This window comes from Bombina bombina, chromosome 12, assembly GCF_027579735.1.
Source record: "Bombina bombina isolate aBomBom1 chromosome 12, aBomBom1.pri, whole genome shotgun sequence".
NCBI classification, from domain to species: Eukaryota; Metazoa; Chordata; class Amphibia; order Anura; family Bombinatoridae; genus Bombina; species Bombina bombina.
The window spans coordinates 82,526,410-82,537,616 of NC_069510.1; the positions used below are offsets into that span (position 1 = coordinate 82,526,410).

The window sequence follows — 11,207 nt, forward strand, 5'->3', positions numbered from 1 at the left end:
CGGTCTTAAGACTGCTGCTCCTTAACTTGTCCTCTGCCTCTGAGGCTGCGGACATTAATCAGACTGATCACATACGATCGGGTTAATTGACACCCCCTGCTAGCGGCCGATTGACCGCAAATCTACAGGGGCGGCATTGCACAAGCAGTTCAGCGATGTCTGGCGGACATGATCCACTACAGCATATCATTTCCTCCAGACATTGATAAATCGGCTCCTTGGTTCCATCCTCTCTCTAAACTGTCCCATTTTCAAGATACAAATATTCCAAAATCCAAACTATTCTAAAATCCAAACCTTTTCCGGTCCCCAAAAATTTGAATAATTGAAAAAAAAAAGAATTTTAAAATAAAAATAAAAATTAATATAATCAGTGTTTAATTTTTTTTCCTCCAACAGGTTCTTCATTACTTGAAGAGAGTTCAGTTTGAAAATACAGCTGGAGAACAAATTAATTTTAATGCTAACGGAGATATACTTGGACACTTTGACATTCTAAATTGGCAGCTTGCAGGAATTGATACAAGTACTCATGTAAGAGTGGGAATCTTCAATAACTATATAACGAATTTGCAGAAACTTGTGATGAATGAAAGTCTCATCCAATGGCCCAAAGGTTATTTCAAGGTCAGCAAAACATAGAAATAATAAACACAGTCCTTCCTATGTTTATAGATGTTAATTATTTATTTTATTTTTTGGGACATTCGTTTGTAGTTTTATAATTCTTTTATTATTTTATATGTTTTCGGAATTTATTAGGCCTAGATAACAAGTGGATAGCAATACCAGCGCATGTAAATGTGCGCTGATATTACAAGTCAGGCGCAATTGTTGGCATTGCCTGGAAGCCTTGCTCTCAGGATAGTGCGCTTCCTTACGGCTAGATTTAGAGTTTGGCGGCCAAAGGGGTGCGTTAGCTACGCATGCTTTTTTTCTCCCGCACCTTTTAAATACTGCTGGTATTTAGAGTTCACAGAATGGCTGGGTTTTCAGTGCGTTAGGCTCCAAAAAGGGAGCGTAGAGCATAATTTAACGCCACTGCAACTCTAGATACCAGCGGTGCTTACGGACGCGGCCAGCTTCAAAAACGTGCTCGTGCACGATATCCCCATAGAAAACAATGGGGCAGTTTGAGCTGAAAAAAAACCTAACACCTGCAAAAAAGCAGCGTTCAGCTCTTAACGCAGACCCATTGTTTTCTATGGGGAAACACTTCCTACGTTTGCACCTAACACTCTAACATGTACCCCGAGTCTAAACACCCCTAACCTTACACTTATTAACCCCTAATCTGCCGCCCCCGCTATTACTGACACCTGCATATTTTTTTTAACCCCCTAACCTGCCGCTCCGTAAACCGCCGCTACCTACATTATAGTTATGTACCCCTAATCTGCTGCCCTTAACACTGCCGACCCCTATATTATATTTATTAAACCCTAATCTGCCCCCCACAACGTCGCCGCCAGCTACCTACAATAATTAACCCCTAATCTGCCGATCGGAGCTCACCGCTACTGTAATAAATGTATTAACCCCTAAAGCTAAGTCTAACCCTAACACTAACACCCCCCTAAGTTCAATATAATTTTTATCTAACAAAATAAATTAACTCTTATTAAATAAATTATTCCTATTTAAATCTAAATACTTACCTGTAAAATAAACCCTAATATAGCTACAATATAAATTATAATTATATTGTAGCTATTTTAGGATTAATATTTATTTTACAGGCAACTTTGTATTTATTTTAACCAGGTACAATAGCTATTAAATAGTTAATAACTATTTAATAGCTACCTAGTTAAAATAATTACACAATTACCTGTAAAATAAATCCTAACCTAAGTTACAATTAAACCTAACACTACACTATCAATAAATAAATTAAATACAATTCCTACAAATAAATACAATTAAATAAACTAACTAAAGTACAAAAAATAAAAAAGAACTAAGTTACAAAAAATAAAAAAATATTTACAAACATTAGAAAAAAATTACAACAATTTTAAACTAATTATACCTACTCTAAGCCCCCTAATAAAATAACAAAGACCCCCCCCAAAAAAATGCCCTACCCTATTCTAAATTACAAAAGTTCAAAGCTCTTTTACCTTACCAGCCCTTAAAAGGGCCCTTTGCGGGGCATGCCCCAAAGAATTCAGCTCTTTTGCCTGTAAAAAAAAACATACAATACCCCCCCCAACATTACAACCCACCACCCACATACCCCTAATCTAACCCAAACCCCCCTTAAATAAACCTAACACTAAGCCCCTGAAGTTCGTCCTACCTTGTCTTCACCATGCCAGGTATCACCGATCGTTCCAGGCTCCGAAATCTTCATCCAAGCCCAAGCGGGGGCTAGACATCCATCATCCGGCTGAAGTCTTCTATCAAGCGACGGCTGAAGAAGTCCCGAAGAGGCTCCAAAGTCTTCATCCTATCCGGGAAGAAAAGTAGATCCGGACCGGCAACCATCTTCTTCCAAGCGGCATCTTCTATCTTTATCCGATGAGGACCGGCTCCATCTTGAAGACCTCCACCGCGGACCCATTTTCCTCTTCCGACGACTTCCCGACGAATGACGGTTCCTTTAAGGGACGTCATCCAAGATGGCGTCCCTCGAATTCCGATTAACTGATAGGATTCTATCAGCCAATCGGAATTAAGGTAGGAAAATTCTGATTGGCTGATGGAATCAGCCAATCAGAATCAAGTTCAATCCGATTGGCTGATTCAATCAGCCAATCAGATTAAGCTTGCATTCTATTGGCTGTTCCGATCAGCCAATAGAATGCAAGCTCAATCTGATTGGCGGCGATGTGGGGGGACCTCGGTTTAGGGGTACATAGGTAGTTTATGGGTGTTAGTGTACTTTAGAGCACAGTAGTTAAGAGCTTTATAAACCGGCGTTAGCCCAGAAAGCTCTTAACTACTGACTTTTTTATGCGGCTGGAGTTTTGTCGTTAGATTTCTAACGCTCACTTCAGCCACGACTCTAAATACCGGCGTTAGAAAGATCCCATTGAAAAGATTAGATACGCAAATGACGTAAGGGGATCTGCCGTATGGAAAAGTCGTGGCTGGAAAGTGAGCGTTAGACCCTTTAATGACTGGCTCCAAATACCAGAGGGCGGTAAAAACCAGCGTTAGGAGCCTCTAACGCTGGTTTTGATGGCTACCGCCCAACTCTAAATCTAGGCCATAGGCTCCAATTGGAGCCTTGCTTTCATGCTGTGAGACACGGCAAAACACCTAGCGCAGTGCAGGGGGGCAAATTCGTGCAGCGTTAGGCAGCAAAATAAAAAAATTTACATATATATTTAGAGTAAAAACACAGTCCCCAATTCACCTCTGTGTAAAGGCACTTTCATTGCCATTTTTCTTCTAACACCGTACATCCCCTCACTTTAAAGCCTTGTGGGCTCCATGTACGAAGCAGCGAGAGCTGCTCCGGATCCCTTGCGAGGCAGGTTCGCATATACGAGCCTGTTTTCCGCAATGTAAGAAGCAGCTTCTTACACCCTACGCCAATTCTGAGGTGGTGAGGGAAAATCACTGAGAGCTCGCTCACTCTCTGTGATTGACATCCCCTTCAGTCGCACGATTGGTTGCGCGAATGAAAGGGCGGGCATTACACACTGCGATGAGTGTGTAATGATTCATACAGGCCAGCAGATCACTTAATATTTAACGAGAAGTCTGACCTCTGATTAATTGCGCTTAGCGCAAAGTAAAAACCGCTAGCTTGCAGGAGCAATAACCAGCCACTTGTAATGACTGGTTATTTATTGTGCACCCGTAAATATTAAGATAGCGCTCCACTCATAATCTAGCCGTTAATGTTTAATATTTATAAATATATATATGTGTGTGTGGGTTTGTGTGTAACGTGGTCAAATTGTGCAAATCATGCACAATACACTAACGATTTAGAAAAACAATAATTACATCCCAAACACCAAGGAAATACGCTTGAAAAATGGTTTAGGTAAACGCTTGCAATTGTAAAATATTTGCATGTCTGTATTGTTTGGGTAAAGTTGTTTTACTGTATAGAACAAAAGGAATCTCCAGGGGTTGGACGTGTGCGTTCTAGAGGGGTGATTGCTTTTTTCCACTTACACTTAGGCTTGGCATGTGGAAGACTCTATTGCCCTTGTGACGCATCTAGTCTTGAGGTTGTGTCTGGCTATTGCAAAGCTGATGAGGTTGTCTTGTTTTTATTATTATTACTATTATTATTATGTTAATATTATGTTTATTATTTTTAATTTCTCATTAAAGTGATGGCAAAGTCAAATGCTTTTCTTAATATTCAATTATAGTCCTATTTTTCATATGTTTATTGATTTTTTTTCCACATTAAGATCCTTATAAATATTTTTAATTAATTTATTAATAGTACTCACATTTAATAACCCTGCCTGCCCCCCTTGATTAAAGGGACAGTATGCACTCATTTTCATATAACTGCATGTAATAGACACTACTATAAAGAATAAGATGCACAGATACTGATATAAAAATCCAGTATAAAACTGTTTTAAAACTTACTTAGAAGCTGTCAGTTTAGCTCTGTCGAAAAGGTAGCTGGAAAGCCCACTGCAAGTGGGAAATAAGACACTTCCCCCTTCTTTTGCATATGAAAAGACCCTTTACGCAAACAGGAGCAAGCTGAAGTAGGTAGCTGACGGTATTCACATAAAACTTTGGGGCTTGGTTAGGAGTCTGAAAATCAGAGCAATGTTATTTAAAAATAAGCAAAACTATACATTTAAAAAAAACAAAAAAAACTATGGGCTATATAAATAGATCATCTACAAAACATTTATGCAAAGAAAAATGAGTGTATAATGTCCCTTTAAGTATTTTTTTCTTTTATTTCCTTCAACCAATCACCAGTGTTGTCACACGGCTCACTGATTTTTATGTGCCGCCTGGTTTTTGTGGAGAGACGGATTTGCGCTATTGCCCATGGGAGTCCCAATGACATCAATTTAAAAAGGGAATCAAAACTCATTGTCCGATTCACTGTTTACTTGGAGAACTGCCAGATATAATATTGCAGTCTAAAGTGAGTGGACCAAAATTTCAGATGTACTTGCAGCGTTCAATGTAAACAGGGAATCGTAAGACTCATTGGTTGCATTGAAGTGACTGTACAGCCGGTCTGCACATGCACAGTTCTTCTAACTAATGGGAACGTGCATCACCTAATATGTATAGGGCGGGTGGGGCCACTCTAGACTACAGAGAAGACAGTGAAAGAAGGCAGATGGAATATGAAGGAACAGGAAAAGAATACGTTTTTAGGTTGTTTTTTTTTGTAACGTCAATAATTTAATAATTATTATAGCGTTATTGATGGAGATGTCAAATCCTTTCTACAGGTCCATTTAAAACTATAATCATTTACCTTCACTTTAACATTTTTCAAGGCTTCTTTTCTGCATATGTTAGAGAGGACTGTTTTATAGATGAAGTTTGTTTCCCTTTTTCATTTGTTTGTTTTGTAATATTTTGATGATCCTGGCATCTGTCACAGTGGAACTTACTGTATGCGCTAAGGTGACCAGTTATAAGGTAAATGCAACTTTATTGATTGTAATGGAGAGTGACTCACAACATGTGGATGTGGTGAGCGGCGGTTACAAGACTAATTTGCATTGTTCTCTTGATATTTCTTAGTAGATAAACGTATGTATGTAGACAGGAGCAGCAATGCATGACTGGGAGCTAGCTTCGTATTGTTATTGGCTCACCTGATGTGTTCAGCTAGCTTCCAGTAGCTAATTGGAACACTTGAGTCTAAATAGGTATGCTTATCAATAAAGGATACTAAGAGTATAAAGCAAATTAGTTAATATAAGGAAAACCTACACACAGGGCTGGTTGATAGTGAAATGTTTACACCAGTATTTATAAGTCATTTTAATCACAACAGAAACAGCTTTATTTGCATAAAACTGACTGTAATACATTTATTAAAATTAGTGCAAAAATAATAAATAAATCAATAACTTTAAAGTTTTATTAGAAGTTGTTTGCCCAAATATCTCTATCTTTTCTGGTCATCTTTATTTTCACTAATTTTCTTGACCATTATTATCCTTCAAGGTTCCTCACTCAATCTGTAGTGAAAGCTGCTCTCCGGGCTATAGGAAAGCCCCCCAGAGAGGTCAGCCAGTCTGCTGTTTTGACTGTGTCCTGTGTCCAGATGGAATGATTTCCAGTCAAACAGGTAATTTCATTACAAGTCATACTGTACGGTTCTTCCATATGAATACATTGATTACTCTGCTATGTGTTAGTTTAGCTCTGGTATATGGGTTTCAAGTATTTATGCCTTTAGTTCCAGTATGTATGTCTGTGTGTACAGAAATGTATGTGCCCTTGCATGCGTCTATATATCTGAGTAGCCCCACGTTTATCCAGCTCACAATTTTCTAAACAAATCTAGCAGTTATCACTGAGTCTCCAGGACAGATTGCTGGACATCACCTTATGAGTAATGTTTTCTATGTTGAAGCAGAACTTTAAAGGGACACTGAACCCAAATTTTGTCTATCGTGATTCAGATAGAGCAGGCAATTTTAAGCAACTTTCTAATTTACTCCTATTATCAAATTCTTTTAATTCTCTTGGTATCTTTATTTGAAATGCAAGAATGTAAGTTTAGATGCCGGCCCATTTTTGGTGAACACACTGTGTTGTTCTTGCTGATTGGTGGGTATATTCACCCACCAATAAACAAGTGCTTTCCTTCGTCTGAACCAAAAAAATAGCTTAGATGCCTTCTTTTTTCAAATAAAGAAAGCAAGAGAACAAAGAAAAATTGATAATAGGAGTAAATTAGAAAGTTGTTTAAAATTGCATGCTCTGTCTGAATCACGAAAGGAAAAATTTGGGTTCAGTGTCCCTTTAATTTTTGTTACAATAACAAAGACAAATATTATATATTATATCACTATTCTACCAACATGCAGTTGTTGATACCCTTTATATATGCGTTATATATTTTTAGACACTTATTGAGTGCTCCCCATTGTGCTTTATATATGCTATAGCCTCCCTTTGTCACAAATTAGTTCCAGACTGTTTTGAAATTGCAAGAGCAAACTTATTTCAAGGGATAGTAAACACCAAAAATTGTATTGTTTAAAAAAGATAGATATCCCCTTTATTTACCAATCCCCCTGTTTTCCATAACCAACACTGTTATATTAATACACTTTTTACCTCTGTGATTACCTTGTATCTAAGCCTCTGCAGACTGCCTCCTTATCTCAGATCTTTTGACAGACTTACATGCATGAGCACAGTGTTATCTATATGAAAACATGAACTAGCACCCTCCAGCTGTGAAAAACTGTCAAATGCACTGAGATAAGAGGCGGCCTTCAAGGGCTTAGAAATTAGCATATGAGCCTACCTAGGTTTAGCTTTGAACTAAAAATAAGAAAACAAAACAAATTTGATGATAAAAGTAAATTAGAAAGTTGTTTAAAATTACATGTCCTATCTGAATCATGAAAGTTTAATTTTGACTTTACTATCCCTTTAATAGAAGAAAAGATGACCCTAAAGTACATATTGTAAAAAACATAGAAAATTAGATTTTGACAGCTGGTGACAACCAAAAGGACCACCCAGTCTGTCTATGCTCCTATCTAAAGTGTTAACTCTTTAATTTCTTTCTTTATACCTCTGAAACATTAAGAAAATAATAGGAAAATTATTTTAGCAAATTATCAAATAGTAAAAGGTCTTAAATGATCATGTAACCCACATTTTGTTCATTCATTCAAACAGAGCATGCGATATTAAACAACTTTCTAATTTACTTCTAGTATCACATTTTCTTTGTTCTCTTGTTTTTTTTTGTTTAAAAGCAGGAGAGTGTATGTATCTAGAACACTTTATGGCAGCACTATGTTATCCATTTGCAAGAACACTAGATGGCAGCACTATATTATCCATTTCTAAGAACACTAGATGGCAGCACTATATTATCCATTTCTAAGAACACTAGATGGCAGCACTATATTATCCATTTCTAAGAACACTAGATGGCAGCACTATATTATCCATTTCTAAGAACACTAGATGGCAGCACTATGTTATCCATTTGCAAGAACACTAGATGGCAGCACTATGTTATCCATTTCTAAGAACACTAGATGGCAGCACTATGTTATCCATTTCTAAGAACACTAGATGGCAGCACTATGTTATCCATTTGCAAGAACACTAGATGGCAGCACTATATTATCCATTTCTAAGAACACTAGATGGCAGCACTATATTATCCATTTCTAAGAACACTAGATGGCAGCACTATATTATCCATTTCTAAGAACACTTTATGGCAGCACTATGTTATCCATTTGCAAGAACACTAGATGGCAGCACTATGTTATCCATTTCTAAGAACACTTTATGGCAGCACTATGTTATCCATTTGCAAGAACACTAGATGGCAGCACTATGTTATCCATTTGCAAGAACACTAGATGGCAGCACTATATTATCCATTTCTAAGAACACTAGATGGCAGCACTATATTATCCATTTCTAAGAACACTAGATGGCAGCACTATATTATCCATTTCTAAGAACACTAGATGGCAGCACTATGTTATCCATTTGCAAGAACACTAGATGGCAGCACTATATTATCCATTTCTAAGAACACTAGATGGCAGCACTATATTATCCATTTCTAAGAACACTAGATGGCAGCACTATATTATCCATTTCTAAGAACACTAGATGGCAGCACTATGTTATCCATTTGCAAGAACACTAGATGGCAGCACTATGTTATCCATTTGCAAGAACACTAGATGGCAGCACTATGTTATCCATTTCTAAGAACACTAGATGGCAGCACTATGTTATCCATTTCTAAGAACACTAGATGGCAGCACTATGTTATCCATTTGCAAGAACACTAGATGGCAGCACTATATTATCCATTTCTAAGAACACTAGATGGCAGCACTATATTATCCATTTCTAAGAACACTAGATGGCAGCACTATATTATCCATTTCTAAGAACACTAGATGTCAGCACTATGCTATCCATTTGCAAGAACACTAGATGGCAGCACTATGTTATCCATTTGCAAGAACACTAGATGGCAGCACTATGTTATCCATTTCTAAGAACACTAGATGGCAGCACTATGTTATCCATTTGCAAGAACACTAGATGGCAGCACTATATTATCCATTTCTAAGAACACTAGATGGCAGCACTATATTATCCATTTCTAAGAACACTAGATGGCAGCACTATGTTATCCATTTGCAAGAACACTAGATGGCAGCACTATGTTATCCATTTGCAAGAACACTAGATGGCAGCACTATGTTATCCATTTCTAAGAACACTAGATGGCAGCACTATGTTATCCATTTCTAAGAACACTAGATGGCAGCACTATGTTATCCATTTGCAAGAACACTAGATGGCAGCACTATATTATCCATTTCTAAGAACACTAGATGGCAGCACTATATTATCCATTTCTAAGAACACTAGATGGCAGCACTATATTATCCATTTCTAAGAACACTAGATGGCAGCACTATGCTATCCATTTGCAAGAACACTAGATGGCAGCACTATGTTATCCATTTGCAAGAACACTAGATGGCAGCACTATGTTATCCATTTCTAAGAACACTAGATGGCAGCACTATGTTATCCATTTGCAAGAACACTAGATGGCAGCACTATATTATCCATTTCTAAGAACACTAGATGGCAGCACTATTTATGTTGTTTTCCAGTAAAGTAGTAAAGAATACCATGGGAACAAAGCAAATTTCATAACAGAAAAAAAATGGATTTTTTTTAAGTTCTGTGCTCCTAATCACAAAAGAAAATATTTGGGTTACATATACATTTATGGTCTATCAACAATAATACATGAAACTTTATTTTAACATGACTTTTCTAACGCAGATGCTATTGATTGTGCATATTGCCCAGAAGACCAGTGGCCAAATAGCAAACAAGACAAATGTATCCCTAAGGTCATTGAATTTTTGTCCTATGACGAGCCACTTGGGATGGTTTTGGCATCATTTTCCATAATCTTCTCTGTTATCACTGTAATGGTTCTCTGTGTTTACCTCAAATTCCAGGACACTACGGTGGTAAAAGCCAACAACAGAAACCTCAGCTACCTTCTTCTACTCTCCTTGACATTCTGCTTCCTTTGTTCTCTGATTTTCATAGGTCGTCCAACCAATATGGCCTGCACTATAAGACGAACCCTTTTTTCAGTTACCTTCGCTCTATGTATCTCATGTGTCTTAGCCAAAACAATCATTGTGGTTATAGCCTTTAAGGCCACGAAACCAGGCAGTAGTATGAGACAATGGCTTGGAACCAAGACAACCATCCTTGTTGTATTTACCTCTACATGCATACAGGTGGTAATCATCATGTTCTGGCTGGTCATAGCCCCACCTTTCCTAGAACGCAATGCCCACATGGTGGCTGGTGTGATCCTCCTCATATGTAACGAGGGCTCCATTACTATGTACTACTGTAGTCTTGGCTACCTAGGTGTTTTGTCCTTGTTGAGTTTTGTAGTTGCCTTCTTAGCCAGGAATTTACCTGATAGCTTTAATGAGGCCAAACACATAACCTTCAGCATGCTGACATTTCTAAGCGTCTGGCTATCATTCATTCCAGCCTATCTCAGCACAAAAGGAAAATATATTACTGGAGTTGAGATTTTTGCCATATTGCTGTCTAGCACTGGGCTTTTTGCTTGTATATTTTGCCCAAAATGCTATATAATTATTTTCAGGCCATCAATGAATACCAAAGAGTATTTAATGTCTTCAAAGACTAAAAGCTAAAGTTTTGAAAGAAAAGTCAGACGCACCTTCAAGCAACAAAACAATCAAATGTACTTGAACTCAAAATATATTAAAAGAAAATATTGAATTGAGACAATTTTGGTGTAATTTTCCTTAGTAAAGGATCTCAATAAAGTCTCCATTGTATAACAGAAGTTTAAAGTGGAAATATAAATAAATAAATATATATATAAAAGCAAAAGATGTCTTCCAAAAGACTGGTGGTGGAAAATATTGTATTATAAATGTCTCAATTTTATTATAAGTTTATTATAAGCAGCATCTGATCTGCCAACACTTGTAGTACCA

The 11,207-nt window shown here is 37.4% G+C and overlaps 1 protein-coding gene across 1 annotated transcript in view; it reads left to right on the forward strand.

Moving 5' to 3' along the window:
• Positions 1 to 10,898, forward strand: part of LOC128642679 (extracellular calcium-sensing receptor-like) — a 102,719-nt gene extending 91,821 nt beyond the window's left edge. The window contains exons 5-7 of the mRNA XM_053695460.1: positions 400 to 627; positions 6,133 to 6,256; positions 9,991 to 10,898. Coding sequence (XP_053551435.1) covers positions 400 to 627; positions 6,133 to 6,256; positions 9,991 to 10,898 — 1,260 coding nt within the window. The remainder of the gene's footprint in view (positions 1 to 399; positions 628 to 6,132; positions 6,257 to 9,990) is intronic.
• Positions 10,899 to 11,207: the final 309 nt, after the last annotated feature.